This window comes from Acomys minous (genome assembly GCF_964271855.1).
Source record: "Acomys minous genome assembly, chromosome: 13".
Lineage (NCBI taxonomy): Eukaryota > Metazoa > Chordata > Mammalia > Rodentia > Muridae > Acomys > Acomys minous.
In genome coordinates, this window is record NC_140495.1 from 21,851,346 (window position 1) to 21,870,468 (window position 19,123).

Consider the following 19,123-nt stretch of genomic DNA (forward strand, 5'->3'; position numbering starts at 1 on the left):
AACTCAGAAGCTGTGGCTCTGCCTGTGTTACACTGAAGGCCCTTCTCCCCTCAGTATATCTTACTAACACATATTTTACCTGTAGCAGTTCATCTTACCCCGTGGTCTCAGTCTCAAAAACACTCTAGAAGAGGAGTTTACCATCTTGTAGTTGATACTCATTTGACGAAAATCAGTATGGAAGCCACTGAAAAGGAAGCATTTGGGCAGCAGGGTAGCTTAGTAGGAGGGACTTGCACAAAACTTGCACTTTAATCCCCAGCACTGAAAATGAAAAAACAAGACTTGAGTCTTAATCTAAATAGCACCCAAGTCAGACTAAAACTCCCAGCCTGTCCATGTGTCGTCACTGTATGCACTGAGCAGCAGAGCTCCCGGCCTGTCCATGTGTCGTCACTGTATGCACTGAGCAGCAGAGCTCCCTAACCATTGTTTCTTTTGCAGGTTGCTAAGAAACCATCATGATGATGCCTCCAAGTTCGTCTGGCTTCTGGCAAAGCCCAGCTGCAGCTATCTAGAACAGGAGGATTTTATTCCTTTACTGCAGGTGATTTTTAGTATCTTTCCAAAATGGGATTTATTTTTGGAATTTGAAAAGAGGTTGTTTGTTTGTTTGACTGAATGGTTCTGGGGTTGTCTGTCTGTCTGTTAGGGACAGCATCTTACTGTATGGCATGGGCTATATCAAACTCCCTGCCCCAAGTGCTACGTTTAAGCTTATGCCACTATGCCTGGTGAGAGGATTTTTTTTTTCATTTTCAAGTGTGATTATAATACTATGCAATTGAGCTACACACATCTAGAAGCCAGATTGCTAAGGATGATTTTTAAATTTGTTGTAGTAGTAAAAAGTAGTAAAATCTTTTGTTGAATGAATCTACAACAGACCCCACAATATAAAATAGACAAAACAGGGCTGTTCCTACTGCATCCAGCCTCCTCCTTAGTCATTCACAGTAATCACTGAAGCATCTTATGAAACTTTAGAATTTGCAAAGATGGCTTGGAAGATGCTAAAAATCAACCATAATTAAGGACCTAGCAGGAACTCATAGCATCTGGGAGAAAATCCGTTTTCTTAATGGAGTGACACTGGGTGTACCAACCATAGTCCAGGGCAAGCCTCATGCTCAGGAAGAGCTGGCCAACATAAAATAATGAACTCCGTGGTAGTGTGTGTGTGTGTGTGTGTGTGTGTGTGTGTGTGTGTGTGTGTTGGGTTTGGGGGGTTTCTTTGTTTTTAAGAATGAGAAAAAGTTGAAGTTGGGGATCCAGGAGGAGCTAGAGAAGGGGAAAAATGTAATTAAAATAATGTTGTATGAACTTTTGAAAATTTTAAAGGAAACAATCTGTTGAGAAACAATAAAAGGCTGAGGAATAATCAGAACAACTATCATGAACTCTGATGGGCATCTTGACTTTTTGATTCAAGCACAGATCTAAAATGGTTCTCTGATTTTTCCACTAAAATCTGTTTGTGACAGAAGATTAGAATAGGAAGAAGAGCTGTGCATGGTGGTGCTTGCCAGTGCTTATCTGTAATCCCAGCACTAGGAGATGGAGCAAGAATGTGTAACCTGCACTACTAAACACACCAAGGTCTGTCTCAGGAACGAGTGAATGGATGGATGCGAGAATGGAAACTTGAATCAAGCATACTGAGATTCGCACAGCAGTTGCCACCAGCCCTCAAAAGTAGACAAGAACAGAGTAAAAAGAAAATACTTGTAGGAGAGAAAAAGAGAGACACCAAGCCTGCCTCTCAGAGCACTCCAGCCTAGGAGTAATTTCAGTTAAGGGCAACAGGCCTTATTACTATCACCAGATTTCAAGGAGATGAGTAATTTACATTATTTGCATAGGCTCTCTGTTTACTCATCCAGGGAACTCACTTGTGTGGAAGTTTTCACTAATAGAGCCAAATAAATGAAAAAACAGTACTTCCCACTTTTTCCTTTTCTGTTTAGAGATGTTAAGACCTGTTCTTTACAAATATGTTTTTTTGTTTGTTTGTTTTTGTTTTTGTTTTGTTTTTTGAGACAGGGTTTCTCTGTGTAGCCTTGGCTGTCCTGGACTCGCTTTGTAGACCAGGCTGGCCTCGAACTCACAGCGATCCGCCTGCCTCTGCCTCCCAAATGCTGGGATTAAAGGCATGCGCCACCACGCCCGGCTTACAAATATGTTTTTTACATGTGGAAAGGATATGTATCAGATCTTTAAAAAAATCTCAGAACTATAAGTGTGTTTTGAGATGGAGTGTTGGCCCAGTGGTTAAGAGCACAGCTCTGAAGGGAGAAGGCATCTGAATGGAAGGGCATCCCAAGAAAGGGTGCCCAGGAACCACACAGCTCTGTGAGGAGGCCTCAACAGATGCCCTGTAGCTGCCTGGGGAGGGGAACCCCAGCTGAGCTGAAGCTCACGAGCCTCAGCCCCACCCCATATCTTTGTTTCTTCTACTTTCTTCATTGCTTCTTGGCTTCTTCCAATGAGAGAGTCACACCAGGCAGCAAATCTCTTACAAGAGATTTATTGGAGGGACGAATCCAGCAGTGGCTGCCTCTGCTCCCAGGAAGAGGCAGCAGGGAACTGAGCAGACACAGCCTTTTCAGGACAAAGATTTCCAGAGTGAGGATTCCAGAGATTTCAAGCCCTGAGCTTGGGGAGCTCAGGGATTGGTGGCTTTTTATTCAGACTTTTCACCTAAAATTATCTGAGATGGGTCCTATTGAGGGACTGGAGATGACCTTTGTGACAGTTACAGAGGCTGAGTAAAGTCTAGGGGAGGGGCCTAGCTGCCGGAGCTCCTCAGGTCAGGGCCTGGCCACTTTGCTGCCTTGATGGTTTACAGAGTATACAAAGTTTACAAAGGGAGCGCCCCCAGCCCCACCCCCAAGCAGGAAGACTTTCCCTGCAACTTGAGTCAGCATGAATAGCCTACAGAGACTGGAGTGGAGCAGCCTCCACCATGGACAGCTCCTACACTGGTATCTCACAGGACATCCCAGTGCGGGTTGAGGTGGGAAAGTCTGCACTTGTAGACAGCCCCCACGGTGGCATTTCACAATGGCAGCATGCTGAGGAAGCCTTGCTACTCGAACAGGAACCACCGTTTTGACAGCTGCCTCCATTTTGACAGCTGCTATGGCAGCAGCACAGGCTGGGACAGGAAAGAGGAGTCACCACTTGTGGTGCACAGATCAGGGACTTCACATGATGCCAATAATAGGCCCTTCTCTTGAGATAATGCCAGTGAGACCTGGAAAGAGGCTACCTATGGAACATGATATGCCAGGGACAGACACATGAGCCTCCAACGACTAGAGCTGATTTTCCCTTGGTTATACCCACTTATCCGGTCAGCTAAAGAGGGGAAAGGCGTCTTTATATCAGCTCTATCTTATTTATTCTACTTCTCCAAGAAATTATGGTGTTGTGACTCTGAGTGTTTTCTAACAACATAACAAGATTCACTTCCCTCTTCTTATCAGAATAATTTGGGAAAGAAGAAATGGAACCAAAAAAAGTGTTTTCATTTGTATTGTAAAAATTAAATTGTTAATTCATTTATACAAACCCTATGGAAACAAATTTTTAAACTCTAAGTGAAATGGACAATTTTCTAGAAAGACACATGTGACCTACCTAGATTGACCTCATTTGAGTTGGAAAATTTAACAGACGAATTTTCACAGAAGTTGTAAAAATGTTAATAAGCTGCTTCTCTAAAAAGAACTAATGACAGGTAGTTTCACAAGAGAAATTGTCCAAATTTTCAAAAACCAGGTAGTCTTTATGTTCTATAAAACAGTCATTCCAGAGTACTGAAATGGCTACTGTATAAGTAATTTCTAAAACAGATGTCACTGGTACCCTAAGTCAAGTAAACACAGTACAAAGAAAACTGCAAATAAGTGCAGTTTCATGACTAGTGGTAAAACGTAATAAAATGCTACCAAATAGAATATGCCATGAACCAATGGCATTTATCCCAGAAAATGTGGGGCTCAAGAGATGGCTCAGTGACTAAGAGCATTTGCTGCTCTTGCCAAGGACCTGGGTTCCACTTCTTCCTGCAGTAGATGATGATTGATACAGAGACCCACACCTGGTCAGTGTGCAGAGCAGAGGAGACTATGGACTGCTCAGCTGAGTAGGACAAGAATCATTACAGAAGAGGGGCAAAAAGATTACAAGCGCCAACGGTCATAGACATCTACATAAAACAGTATTTGCCAAATACGACAGGGCTATGGCCTGGTGGCTACTAAAGGAGAGAAATGGCCCTCAGGGATGTGGCCCTAAAGAAACTACCCACATCCAGTAAATGGTCTTACACTCACACACGTACATGCAGCACTGAATGGACCTGGTGAAATTTTTAAAAAGAAGACATGAAGTTGAGAGATGAAAAATGGCAGGCAATAAGGGAGGGGGCGGGAGGGTACATTTGACCAAGTACATTGTAGGCATGTATAAAATTTTCAAACCAAAAACCAAATATATTGTATATATTTATTTCTCAATGGTGTTGGTAGCTCTGTTGGTATAGTAGGATTGAATAAGTAACTACATTGTAGATGAGAGCCAGATTTCTTACTTTTATAGTTACAAAGAAAAGCAAGGCTTGAGTAAACTTTGTGGTACTGGATTGGAATTAGAATTCCTTGCTAATACAGAATATTTGATATCTATCTGTATAGTTTCACAAAGGTACATACATGTGTCTCCTAGTTATGCTCACAGGGTCTGAGAGCAGAGATGCTCAGTAATAATGGACACGCACAGAACCTAGACTCAATTCCTAAAACTCTTCTCCACTAAAACAAACTGTAGACTCTTAGGAAAAAGGTTGATACAAGCTATGGGAAAGGGAAAATACAGGATGAACTTAAAGTACAAAAGGACAGGGCAGTCAGACAGAGGGTCCTAAACGAGAGTTCCACATGGCCAAAGCGAGGTCGATTGAGCCACAGAACTAATCATAGAGCACCTGTGTGGTGCACTGGAAGGGGACCCAGCATCATTTTTGTGCTTTTCCTGATGAAAATATGTGAATTTAATCTAACGGAAAAGTTAAGACAAAGCCAAACTGAGAGGTGTAACTTACAAGAATTCATTAAAATCAGTGCGATCGTGAAAGCCAGAAAGAACCATCACATATCAGAGACCAGAGAGACCACGAAGACTAAACGGGGTAGACTAGGGGAGCGGAACTGGGAAGTGGTGAGGTTTGACTAAGGTCTGTGGTTCAGTGCTATATGCACGTTTCTAGTTTTGATACTTGTTCTGTGGTTTGTGACTTACTATCTTAGGAAGCTGGAAGCAAGACAAAGAAAGTTTCTCTGCAGTGTTTTTCACAATTCATCTGAAAATTAAACTTATTTCCAAATTTACAAAACCACAAGCAATAAAATCCAGTCTAAGCTGTCCTGATTGAACGATATTTCTGGTTTGGCATTTGACCTCGCCTCTGGCTGTTAACTTAGGAGTAACCATTTCTAACATTCTCTAGAGTCAGAGTACTTTAAAATGCCAATTAGGCAATTAAAAATAGTTTTCAATGTTTTACCTAATAGTCTCCCACAAGAACAAGATAATAGATTTTAAGATAAACAGAATTTTTGTTTGTTTTTTGTTTTTCGAGACAGGGTTTCTCTGTGTAGCCTTGGCTGTCCTATACTAACTCTGTCGACCAGGCTGGCCTCGAACTCACAGCAATCAGCCTGCCTCTGCCTCCTGAGTGCTGGGGTTAAAGTCATGTGCCACCACGCCTGGCAAGATAAACAAAACCTTAAGTTTAAAATGAATTTGTCCACATAATCATCTTTTTCTTTGAAATATAATTTCACTCTGTAGTTCAGGCCAGCCTCAAACTTGGAGTCTTCCTGTCCTGTCGCTTCTCTCACTTGTAGAAATGCAAGTGTGCCAGCACAGCTGGCTACAACTGTTTCAAAAAATGAAAGAAAGAGAAGAAAACTAATGGGCATAAGGTTGGCTCTGTGGCTTTTTTTTCCAAAAATTTCATTCCTCTGTGTTAAGGAAATCATTTTTGTTGGCTTCTCTGTCATAACTCTTAGTAAACATTTTCAACCTTTAATGTGTCAAGATTGCAGTACATACGTACCTCTAAGACATTTGACTCACAAATCACCAAATTAGTTAATTTTAAATCTTCATATTTAAGCATATTATTATATGCATGTAGAACATTATATATTATAAACATGCTTATAATAAGGTATTAATTAAATATTCAGTACATTATGCAGTATTCCAGAATAGAAGATTTGCTCAAGTGTCAGCCTATTCTGGAAGAAGGGAAAACTTCTGGGGAGCTTTTTTTGTTTGTTTTTCGTTTTTTTAAATCTGTTAACCTAGTTTTGATTTCAATCTTTTTAAGGATGTGGTAGATACACACCCTGGCCTCACCTTCCTGAAAGATGCTCCAGAATTCCATTCCCGCTACATCACCACGGTAAGATGAGTGCTGATTTGCTGTAATAAAGTTGCTTAAGTTGCCTCTTTATTGTTATCTATTACCCAGGCTTTTGCATTGTTGTACAAAAGATAATTTGGACTATAATAATTATTTTAAATAGAAGATAAAAGTGAAAGTAAATGGGTATTTTTATATGTATTCATATTCCTTCACATGATCAATATTTAAAAGAGGTCTACGATATAAAATTGCTCTAATATTCTGTCTGGTATTATGAGGAATATATTTACTCTTTTTCAAGATATATTTTCATCTTATTTTATTTGTATGGGTATTTTGCCTCCATGTATATCAGTGCTCATGTGCATGCAGTGCCTGAGGAAGCCAAGAGAGGGCATCATATCCCCTAGACCTGGAGCTGCAAGTTTGTTGTGAGCCGCCATGTGGGTTCTGGGGATCTATGGGTCCTCTGGAAGAGCAGCCAGTGATTTTAATCCACCTCTCTACCCGATGTCCTTACTGTTACAGATTTCCATATTCGGTGAGCTTTAGCATTTCCAAGTAATACTGAAAATAATTGTCAACAAATTATTCCCTTTAAAAAGTCTCTAGACCCCTAAAATTGTGTCTAGAGATAATGAGAAGTAGCTTATGTGTAAACAGAACAAACCATGTAGGAATCTGAAATAACATGCTCACAATTCCAGCTGGTGAGGTGCTCACACTCCTGTTCCCCTGGTAGAGTCTGATCTAATGAGCCACAAGTAGATGCCATTATGAGTGAGAGGGTACAGGCCAGTAGTGCAGTCTCTGCCCAAATAGTCCCAGGATTATTTGGGGATGGGGTATCCAAAGCACAAGCTCAAGACACACTTCATGTTCACAGATGCACTCAAGTGAGACAGCCTTTGCCAATAGCTTACTTAGGTAACTCAGGTAAGCAGGGCAGTCTGCTCTAGGGAGAACTCTGTCAGGCTGAGAGTGTAATTCTAAAATAACAAATAGCTACTGTGTTATTTGAGTATCTTCCTCTCCTTGGATTGTCTTCCTTTCCTTTCCATTGGCTGTGTTGATGCTAAAACACATAGTAAAATTTTGGCCAATAAGAAGGCTCAGCAACTGGACACCATGGTGTCTGCCTTTAGTCCAAACACTCAGAAGGCAGAGCCTGGTGAACCCCTGTGAATTTGACGGCCATGCAGGTCTACGTAGCAAATCCCACTGCAGCCAGGACTGCATAGACAGACCTTGTCTCCAAAACAAGCCTGAACTAGAACAACATGGTGGAAAAGAGACCCAACTCCATAGGTTGTTCTCTGACATCCACACTCACGCATGGAATGCACATGTGTATCGAAACGCAAGTACTCTAGTCAAATAACGGCGTGGAACTTTAGTATTACTTTAAAGTTGTACAGTGAGTTTTTCCAAAACACATGCAACATAAGATCTAGGATGAAATTGGCTGATGGTATTCTTTTTTCTTTCCTTTCTTTCTTTCTTTCCTTTCTTTCTTTCTTTCTTTCTTTTTTTTTTTTTTTTTTTTTTTTTTTTTTTTTTGGTTTTTTTGTTTGTTTGCTTGCTTTTTTGTTTTTTGAGACAGGGTTTCTCTGTGTATCCTTGGCTGTCCTGGACTCTCTTTGTAGACCAGGCTGGCCTAGAACTCACAGAGATCTGCCTGCTTCTGCTGGGATTAAAGGTGTGCGCCACCATGCCGGGCCCTAATTGTATTCTTGGGCACAAAAGTGGCCAAACTAAAGAAACACTGCTCATAACAAAAAACAGCAAAGATCGTAATTACATAAATCACAAAGGTCTATGATGCAGGAATATACATTTTATTTTGGTAACTATTTTATTAGTTGTTTTTAGACTAAAAAAACGTCACCTAAGTAAGAAAATAATATTCTTCTATATTTCCTTAAAAAGTTACCAACTGAAAAGTAAGCCTTTTTAATAGTGAATGAAAATTAAAATAGCCTTTGAATTACAGTCTTGCATGTTAGGCAAAGAGTTTGTTAATGAATAAATGCTCTGCTTAATATATGCCAACATATGCCAGCTTTTGGGAAAGATGGTACCCACTTAAGTTTTTTAAGTGAGCAGTGAGCCTTCAGAGACTTCTCTGTGGCACTGGCACCAGCAGTGAAGTTATTCTGAGCTTGCACAGATGGTGTCTTAGTGCTTTACTCAGTCAGCGTCTCACTTGGCCTGAATCTATCACTTTAGGCTAAAATTACTAAACTGTGCAGTAGCTGCTTCTCACCACTGAGAGCTTTTAAACTCATTCCCCTTTTCTCTTGACAGAGAAAGAAATCACTTTTTAGAAACGTTTTGTAGTTTTCCAAGTTATTTAGACAGACCATGAAAAAATTTCAGAGCCATAAAAGTTAAGGAATGAATTACTAGTCCATTCACTATGTCTTTCCACATAATAAGAGCAAGGCTTCTATTGTTTGAGTGTGTTTACCTGCACTCATCACCTATAGTTAGAGCTATTTGTTAATTTCTGTCTGTATTTCATTTACTTTTTTAAAAAAAAGCATATAGTGGGCTGGAGCCCACTAAGCATATAGCGGTTGGGAGCACTGACTGTTCTTCCAGAGGACCCAGGTTCAATTCCCAGTACCCACATGGCAGCTCACACCTGTCTGAAACTTTCAGTTCCAACTGAAATCCTCACATAGACATACAAACAGGCAAAACACTGATGCACATAAAATAATAAATAAATAAATTTTTTAAAAACAGCATATAGCTGGATGTAGTGGCACATGCCTTTAATCCCAACACTAAGGAGCAGAGGCAGGCAGATCGCTGTGAGTTTGAGGCCAGCCTGGTCTACAAAGAGAGTTCCAAGACAGCCAAGACTACATAGAGAAACGCTGTAGGGGGGTGGGAATGGGGAAAGGAAGGAAGGAAGGAAGGAAGGAAGGAAGGAAGAAAGAAAGAAAGATGTAATAGAGCCAAACATTTCCTTTCCTGGTGGCCTATATTGTTAATTAGTTTCCATTGTATAAAGAATGGAGACTGACACAGGATTCAACATGTCTGTTAAGTTCACTAGAAGTCTTGGTGAAAGATTGTCAGTTTCATTCCTCTCGTTAGTAGTAAATAATGATTCCTGCTTTTATATTTTAAAATTGAGAAAAAGTTGTTAAGCTAGCAAGCATAATGGAGAGCCAGCTGCTGCACGCTTTCGCCACTAGATGGTAGCCCTGCTTCAGTGATGTAAAATGCACACACAATAATGGAGAAAATACGCTATCAAGTTGGGCCTTAGAATACGGAGACTAGAGCGATGGAAGATACAAATGTGTTGTTTTACTCTGCTAAAGAAGTAGCTTAACAAAGGTTCACAGCAGAGCACACCTAACACACTTAGGGTTTTATATTTTAGATGTGTGAGTGTTTTGCCTAAATGTATGTATGTGTATCACATGCACCCCTGATGTCACAGAGGTCAGAAGAGGGCATCAGATCCCTGGATCACATGGCTGTGGGCCACCATGTGGGTGCTGGGAACCAAACTTAGGTCCTCTGCAGGAGCAACAAGTATTCGTAATCACTGAACCATCTCTCCATCACAAAAAACTTAGAAAAATTTTTAAATTCTGACAAAAGGTAAAAGGGGGGCTGGAAAATGGCTCCATAGTTAAGAGTATGTACTGCTCTTCCAGAGGAGCAGAGTTTGGTCCTAGTACCCACATGGGCAGCGAACAGCTACCCGTAACTCCAGCTCTAGGGGACTCCAAAAGCCCTCTTTTGAACTCCATGGGCACCCTCATAACATATAGAAGTATATATTCATAAACATACATTTAAACATCTTTTAAGAAGTAGGAAGGGGGCTGGACAGATGGCTCAGGGGTTAAGAGCATTGTCTGCTCTTCCAAAGGTCCTGAATTCAATTCCCAGCAACCACATGGTGGCTCACAACCATCTATAACGTGATCTGATACCCTCTTCTGGCCTGCAGGTGTACATGCAGATAGAGCACACAAATATACATAAAATAAGTAAATCTTTTTTTTTTTTTTTTTTTGGTTTTTGGTTTTTCGAGACAGGGTCTCTCTGTAGCCTTGGCTGTCCTGGACTCACTTTGTAGACCAGGCTGGCCTCGAACTCACAGTGATCCGCCCGCCTCTGCCTCCCGAGTGCTGGGATTAAAGGCGTGCGCCACCACGCCCAGCTAATAAATCTTTTTTTAAAAAGTAGAAAGGAAAGAAAACAAATACAGATCAAAGTTTTAAAATATTGTATCTTGCTTCCATAAGTATTTGAGCAGAATATATACTTTAAATTAGGATTATAGTCTAAATCAAATAAATTTACAGCCAGGTACAGTACACATGCCTATAATCACAGCATACTGAGAGGCAGAGGCAGGTGAATCTCTGTGAATTCAAGGCCAGTCTAGTCTATAAAGCAAGTCCAGGACAGCCAAGGAAGGCTACACAGAGAAACACTGTCTTGAAAAACAGAGAGGGGGGGGGGGAGAGAGAGAAATTTACACCAAATTCTAATGATATTGAACAAGACATTTTTTATGTGTATATTGAAATTGACTTTGAGGGCCAGCAAGATGGTTCAGCAGGTAAAGGGATCTGGCAATAAGCCTGATGACCTTAGTTCAATTCTTGAACTAACTGAGTGGAGAATAACCAAATCCCAAAAGTTATCCTTGGACCTCCACACTTGTGCCATAGCATGTGTGAGCAGTGTTACAAGTTTTATCTCCTGGAGAGAGCCAATTAAAAAAAAAAGTGGTTGGTTACTCCTATAACATTTGTGCCACTATTATTGCAGGCAAGTTACTGTTACAGGTGACCAGGGTTTGTAGCTAGAAAATATTGATGATTACCTTTCTCCTCTGATAAGCATGCAGAGTACATTCCAACACCATGAAGGCTAGTCAGGAGGAGCGAGGCTTCCAGTTAGCACCAGTTCTACTTCTCTGTCTGATGGCACCTGTGAGTATTGTCTTCAGCAATAGAGGTTGTGGAGAGTAACCAATAGCCTTGGCAATAGCCAGTGGTATATGCAGATTTCCATGGGGCCAAAGACTCAACAAAATGTGACTTAGTTCTGGCACTAGAGATTTATTTGTCTTGGTATCATTAAGATGTCTAGTTCGGGCATGGTCTCCCCTATCATTTGGTGATTGCATTTAGATTCCTTTCATATATGTATATATTGTAGAACATTTCTGCAGTAGTGGGTCCATATGTTTTTTAAATGTCCTTTAGCTGTGCATCCCCATATCTCTCCTGTACCCTTCACTTCCATCCCTTTCCCGACTTTATCCTCCTGGTCTCTCCTTTGTCTCTCCATAACAATATGTCCTATTTCCCCTCCCTTGGGAATGCCTCTCCTCCCTGCTAGTCCTTTACTCAATACCTAATCTCTGTGATTTTTCAGATTGTGGCACACATTTTGAAGACTTAAACGCTAACGTCCACATATAAGAGAAAACATGCAATAGTTGTCTCTTTGGATCTGGGTTATCTTACTCGGATTTTTTTTTTATCTCCATCCATTTACCTGAGAATTTCATAATTTTTAACAGCTAAATATTAGTCTATTGTGTAAATTATGACTTTTCGTTACCTACTCATCAGCTGATAAGTGTCTTGGCTATTTTCAATTTCTGGGTGTTACATATAAAGCAACAATGAGCATGGATGGGCAGTTATCTCTGTAGTAGGACTTAGAGTCCATTTGGGTATATGCCCAAGCCTACTTTCAGCTGGACATTGAGGCAGAATGGTTACCTGCTCCCTGAAGAATAGCCACACTGATTTCCAAAGTGGTTTGCACTCTCACCAGCAATGGACAGATGTTCCCCTTTCCCTAAATCCTTGCCAACAGGTGTCATTCTGTGTTTTATTAATTGGGCCAACAATTGTTTCAAGTTATATTCTCTACTTTCACTTCTGTCAGAGTCAAGATACCTGGTCTTATGTTTAGGTCCTTGATCCATTTGGAGTTGAGTTTTGTACAGGGTGAGAAATATGGATTTATTTGTATTCTTCTACATGCAATCAACCAGTTTGACCAGCACCGTTTATTGAAGATGACTTTTTTCCCCAGTGTGTATATTTGTTTTGTGTGTGTGTGTGTGTGTGTGTGTGTGTGTGTGTGTGTTTGTGTTTTGGTTTTTTGTTTGTTTGTTTTTGTTTTTTGGTCAGAAGTCAGATGTACAAAGGTATATGGGCTTATGTCTGGGTCTTCAGTTCCATTGATCAGCATGCCTTTTTGTGATAACACCATGCTGTTTTTATTACTGTTTCTCTGTAGTATGAATTGGAATCAGGGATAGCGTATATCTTCGCAAGTAATTTTAGTATTATTATTCAGGATTGTTTTAGCTGTCCTGAATTTTTTATGTTTCCATGTGAAGTTGAAATAAATTTGTGTGAAGAATTTTGTTGAAATTTTGATGGGGATTGCATTGAATATGTAGGTTGCTTTTGGTAAGATGATCATTTTCAATATTAGTCCTTCCAATCCGTAAGCATTGGAGGTTTTTCCATCTTCTGGTGTCTTCTTCAATTTAATTTGTCAGTGTTCTAAAGTTTTTATTACTCACGTCTAACTTGCTTAATTATAGTTATCCCAAGATTTTGGGGGAGGCTACTGTAAAAAAGTACTTGATTTCTGTGTCCTGATTCTTTGCTGGAAGTGTTTATCAACTGTAGAAGTTTCCTGGTAGAATTTTAAGGATCTTTTATGTAGGAAATTATATCATCGGCAAATAAAGATATGTTGGCTTCTTCCATTCCTATTTGTAGTTATCCAGCTGTTTTACTGCTCTAGTTAAGACCCCAAGTGCTGTATTGACTAGGTATGAAGAAAGTGACTATCCGTGTCTTGTTCTTGATTTTAGTAGAAATAATCTGAGTTTCTGTTTAGGTTGGTATCGGCTGTGGGCTTGCCTTTATTACGCTATGTCCCTTGTATTCCTAGTCTCTTCAGGACTTATCATGAAGGGATGATGCATTTCTTCAAAGGCCTTTTCTGCATTTAATTAGATTATCATGTGGTTTTCAGTCTATTTATGTGGCAGATTATGTTTATTGATTTACATATGTCGAATCATCCCTGTATCTCTGGGATGAAGCCAACTCGATCACGGTGGAAAATCTTTTTGATGTGTTCTTGGATTTGATTTGCAAGTATTTTATTTAGAATCTTTGCATCAACGTTCATACGGGATATTGATCTATAATTTTTCTTAGCTCTTTGTGTGGCTTGTGTATCATGTTAAAGTGGCTTTATAAAAAGGATTAAGAAATGATCCTTTAGTTTTTCTTTTTATATAGAATAGTTTGTGATGTTTATTCTTCTTTGAAGTTCTGGTGGAATTCTGTGCTGAATCCATCTGGCCTTGGACTTTGCTGTTTTGTTGTTGTTGCTGTTATGTCTTGTTTTCTGATTGGGAGACTTAATTGCTGCTTCTGCTTCTATAGGGAACAAGGGGCTATGAGTATGTTTACATTGCTACTTGGTATTGACTTAACTTTGATAGATCAGATATATCAAGAAATCCATCCATTCTTTTAAGTTTCTCAGTCTGGTGGAGTATGGATTTGCAGAGTTCTTTATGATTCTTTGAACTTCTTCAGTATCTGTTCTACTGTCCACTTTTAGTTCATTTGGCTAAGAGATTGTCCATTTTGTTGATTTTTCTCAAAGACCAACTTTTTGTTTCATTAGTTCTTTGTATTTTTGTTTTTCTTTCACTGATTCCATCCCTGAATTTGGTTATTTCTTGCCATCCACTCTTTTAAGGTATTATTTATTCTTGTTGCTCTAGGGCTTTCAGGTGTGTCAACTAGTTGCTGAAATGAGATCTTTCCAGGTTTTTTTGTTTGTTGGTTGGTTTTTTGTTTTGTTTTGTTTTGTTGTTTTGTTTTTGGTTTTTATTTTTTATGTAGGCACTTAGTACATAAATATGTCTTTTAAAATTACCTTCATTATGTCCGATAAGTTTGAATATACTGTGGTTTTTTTCACTTAATCCTTAAAAGTTTTTAATTTCTTTCTTGAGTTCTATCTTGGCCCATTTTTTTTTATTCAGTTCTGAGTTGTTCAGTTTTCCTGCATCTGTGTACTTTCTGTTGTTTCTATTGTTGATATAGATATCAATAGCTTTAACCCATGGTGGTCAGGTAGGCTGGTAGAAGAAATCTACTTCCGTTTTCTTATATCTGTTGAGATTTGCTTAATGTATAAGTATATTGTCAATTTTGGAGAAAGTTCCATAAGCTACTGAGAAGAAAGTATATTCTTTTGTGTTTGGATGAAATATTCAGTAGAGATCTATATCCCTTTGATTTACGACATTATTTAACTTCAGCATTTTCTGTTTAGTCTGTGCCTGGATGACCTTTCTATTGTCAAGAGTTAGGTACTGGGGGCTGGAAAGATGGCTCAGAGGTTAAGAACACTGCCTGCTTGTTCTTCCAAAGATCCTCAGTTCAATTCCCAGCAACTGCATGGTAACTCACAACCATCTATAGTGAGATCTGGTGCCCTCTTCTGGCATGCAGGCATACATACAGGCAAAACACTATATATAGTAAATAATCATTTTCAGTTTTATTTTTTTACATATACATTTGTATTATTACACATATATACAGTAAGCTACCTACTAGAAGAAGAACCACAAAACAATCAGGAATTATATAAATATTACATTCATAGCGTTTTGACTATTTGTATTCAGCAGCCTTGAAGAAAACATCTTCCCTATCTATCTTGGTACATCTAAAATTCTGAATGTAAATCAATATCTGTCATATCTCATCTCCATCAACCTAAAACATCTATCTACCTAGAAACATCTTAACAACTAAGCTTAATTGTAAAACTAAACTATCTGGTCTTCAACCCCATCAGAGACTTGAGAAGGAATAAAATTAATTACCCAAGTATACAGGGGAGTGCACGTTAGCAGATTACCAAATGAGAAGATGAAAGAAACAGTTTGCTGCCTGAACAGTCACCCAAAACTCTCTATAATATTGAAGCATCATCCTTTCCTTAAAAAAAAAAAAAAAACAGAACTCTTTTACAATGGCTATACCCACTGGCTTCTTGTGCTGAGGTCTAGTCATGTGATGTCGGAGGAGTTTCTTGATGCCAACATCTGGTCTTGTCTTTGTTGGGTGAGTGTTATGTTCTTTGGTTACTGTTGCTCCCTCTGGATTCTGGGCAAGTGTGGTGGCTGTGGGTCCCTGATAAAAAATGTTTCTGGGTCACCAGGTGAAATAAAGAAGTAGAGATAGGGTAGGAGGAAAGGCTGAGAAGGTTTCAGGGAAAGAGCTAAGCTCAGTCCCAAATACAACTTTAATAATCAATGCCCTTTTAAATTATATCAGATTGACAGACATCCTTCTGACTTACTGGTCACTAAGCCAACACAGTAGAATCTTGCGCCTCATTATCTCCCCAGCAAGCACAACCTGACTAAGGCATCCATCCCTGTGCAACTGACAGACAATGAGTCATGTGTAGGCAGCTAGGAAATGAGAACATGAAAGGGAATTTTTCTCTCTTATAGAGGCCAATTTAAACTATATAAGTAGGGTTAAAATAAACAGTTTTAATTTTTACTTGGCATTGCAATTGGCATCAAAAGTTGTTACTTAAATTAGTTGCACAGATATTCATAATCTGGCCTTCATTAGGGTATTAGAAATATGAACTGTCTTTAATTTGTTTTGTTTTCCTTTTGAAACCAGGTTGTTCAGAGAATATTCTACACAGTCAACAGATCTTGGAGTGGAAAAATTACTTCAACAGAGATAAGGAAAAGCAACTTTTTGCAAGTATGCCTCTCATATAAAGATATAGAGACCTTTTTGCCTTACTTAAATATTTTTCCTTACTCTATTGCAAAGCTCTGTCACTTCTTCAAGGCTGTAAACACCAGTTACCCGTGTGGGGGAGGGGCTGTCAAAGAAAGTTAAGTAAGATGGGATTTCTGCCTGAAGGTGAAAAAAACCAGAAATGCACATCCACACCTGCACGGATAGATGTGCATGAAAGGTGCAGAGTAAGCTGGGCACGGTGGCACACAGTGCCTCGCAGCACTCAGGGAGGCAGAGATGGGAGGATCTCTGTGAGTTCAAGGCCAGCCTGGTCTACAAAGTGAGCCCAGGACAGCCAAACCTACAGAAACACTGTCTTGGGGGGGGCGGGGGCGCGGTTACAGAGGAAGCCTCAGAAGGATCAGCACGTGGTCTTCATATTGGAAACTGTCAGGAGTTGAGCAAGATAAAATGTCAACAGGAAGGAGTTTCCAGTAAACATCAAAGCCAGAGGCAAAAGGTGTTCTCATGTTCAAGAACTTCCAGCCAGTGGCAGTGGCAGTGGCTCCTGTGAAAATAACCAGGTTGGAAAAGTGAGCCTGTCAAAGAAGTGAAAGTGTATAGACTTGATTCCTTGCTGCTGGTGAAATTAATACATTTATTCAGCTATTTTCTCAAACAAAGTTGACCACTAGTTGGAGCCTTTTACTGAGGTAATCTTCATATTTGATTGTTTAAGTTTCTATAACTGTAAAGAAAATAGAATGGTTCACACTTGAAAGAAAAAAAGTATTTAAATGGCTAATACTAAATGAAGCTTATACCGATACCAGTCCCGTATTACTCTGTACTCTTTCTACCTGCATCTTCATGTGAGACACACAAGGTATTAAAGACGTGGCAAACTCACAATCCATAATGGACAGACAAATAGTTTGTTACTCTGTATCAGTGCTTCTCAACCAATGGGTCACAACCCCTGTAAATGATCCTTTCACAGGTGTCGCTATCAGATACCCTGCATATTACATATTTATATTATGATTCATAACAGTAGCAAAATTTAGTTATGAAGTAGCAACAAAAGCAGTTTTATGGCTGGGGATCACCACACCATGAGGAACTATATTAAAGGGCTGCAGCATTAGGAAGGTTGAGAGCAATTACTCTAAAATGAAGTCATCATCACATTCACTGTTGATATTTACTGAACATCTGATGCCTGGCTGGGCTCTCAGTAAGTATTAAAAATGAGTTAAAAGGGCACTAACTTCCTTAATAACTCAAAAATTGCAGTTCTCACATTTTTAATGCATGTATGTATGTGCACTACATGTATGCCTATTCCCAAGGATGTCAAAGAGGGTGTTGGATCCCGTAGGTTATGAATCTCTGAGTCACCATGGGGTGCTGAGAACTGAACCCAGATCCTCTACAAGAGTAGCAACTGCTCTTAACCCCTGAGCCATCTCTGCAGCCCCAAATTTATTATAAATAATGATATTAATAATAAGTATAAACAATATTATATCTATATAATTCATAATATAAATAATATTACTTTAGTAAATTCTTTTTGTTAGTATAGTATAGTTGAGTTTTAACTTGCATAGAAGCACACAGCTAGTAGGTTGCAGAACTGAGATTAGAATTCAAATGTTCTTTCTACTAGGTGACTTATTTTCCCCTTCTTTTCCTTTTTATTTTTTCCTTACCCAACTCTTTAGTCTTCTAAGTCCATGAACAAAGACATTATAGTTCTATGACTATATTTAGAGGAAAATAATTTTTTAAAAAATCACTGTTTACACCAGGTGGGGGTAGCACATGCCTTTAATCCCAGCACTCAGAAGGCAGAGGCAGGCAGATTTCTGTGTGCTTTCAAGGCCAGTGTGGTCTGCAGAGTGATTTCCAGGACACCCAGGGAATCACACATAGAAACCTTGTCTCAGAGAGGGTAAAAAAAAAAAAAAAACAGTTTATCTCTTCATTCAACATTTTATGCACTTTCCCTTAAAAAGAACTCATATATCTGTATTGTTTTAAATTTTATCCATTTATCTGTATGTGTAAGACTTTTGTCCGCATGTATGTATGTGCGCTATGTGTGTGCTTGTTGCACTCAGAAGCCATAAGAGAGCATCAGGTCCACTGGGACAGTTATTACAGAGAGTGGTGACCCATTATATGGGTGCTGGAAATTGAAACTGGGTTCTCTGGAAGAGCAGCCACTGCATTTAACCACTGAACCGTCTCTCCAGCGCCTGCAGTCTTATTTTATATATGTGGTATATAGGTTTGTTGATTATTTATGATTTGGGTGAGGCAGCACACCAGTGCTATTGTCAGAAGGACAGCTTGCCAGAGTTGGTTCTGTCCTCTCCCACCATGTAACCCATGGGATCAAATTCAGGGGATCCGGCTTGGCAGCAGGTGCCTTTACCCTCTAAACCATCTCACCGCACTACAGGGTCTTTTTTCAAGTATGGGGGGTGGGATACTTAGTACTTTCTAAAATTTGGTTGGATTTTCCTTTCACTTGAAAAGGTCTCTCTCAGGATTCCATTTCTGCCCATCTGTACTGCATGATTGCTGCATGGCTGTGCTGTAATTGATTATATACATTCCTCTATTGAGGCTTAGGGCATTTTTTTATATTTTCTCTATTACAATGATGTAGTGAACATCCTTGAACCTTATTCTTCCGTATATATGAATAAGAGTTTCTCTAGAGTAGACTACTAATGGGGGGAAAAAACCTAGATCAAATGATACTTTAATCCTGTTGAAAATCCAATTCATCATTGCCCTTATGTAGTCACTAACTAGGGAGCCGAGGAAGCCCTGAGCGAGTGGCGTCCTG

General features: G+C 39.5%; 1 protein-coding gene across 2 annotated transcripts in view; it reads left to right on the top strand.

Moving 5' to 3' along the window:
* PPP2R3A (protein phosphatase 2 regulatory subunit B''alpha) overlaps positions 1–19,123 on the top strand; it is a 128,662-nt gene that overhangs the window by 72,129 nt on the left and 37,410 nt on the right. For both annotated transcript variants that reach the window (XM_084752357.1, XM_084752358.1), the window contains 3 exons: positions 445–547; positions 6,401–6,475; positions 16,192–16,278. In XM_084752357.1, coding sequence (XP_084608483.1) covers positions 445–547; positions 6,401–6,475; positions 16,192–16,278 — 265 coding nt within the window. The remainder of the gene's footprint in view (positions 1–444; positions 548–6,400; positions 6,476–16,191; positions 16,279–19,123) is intronic.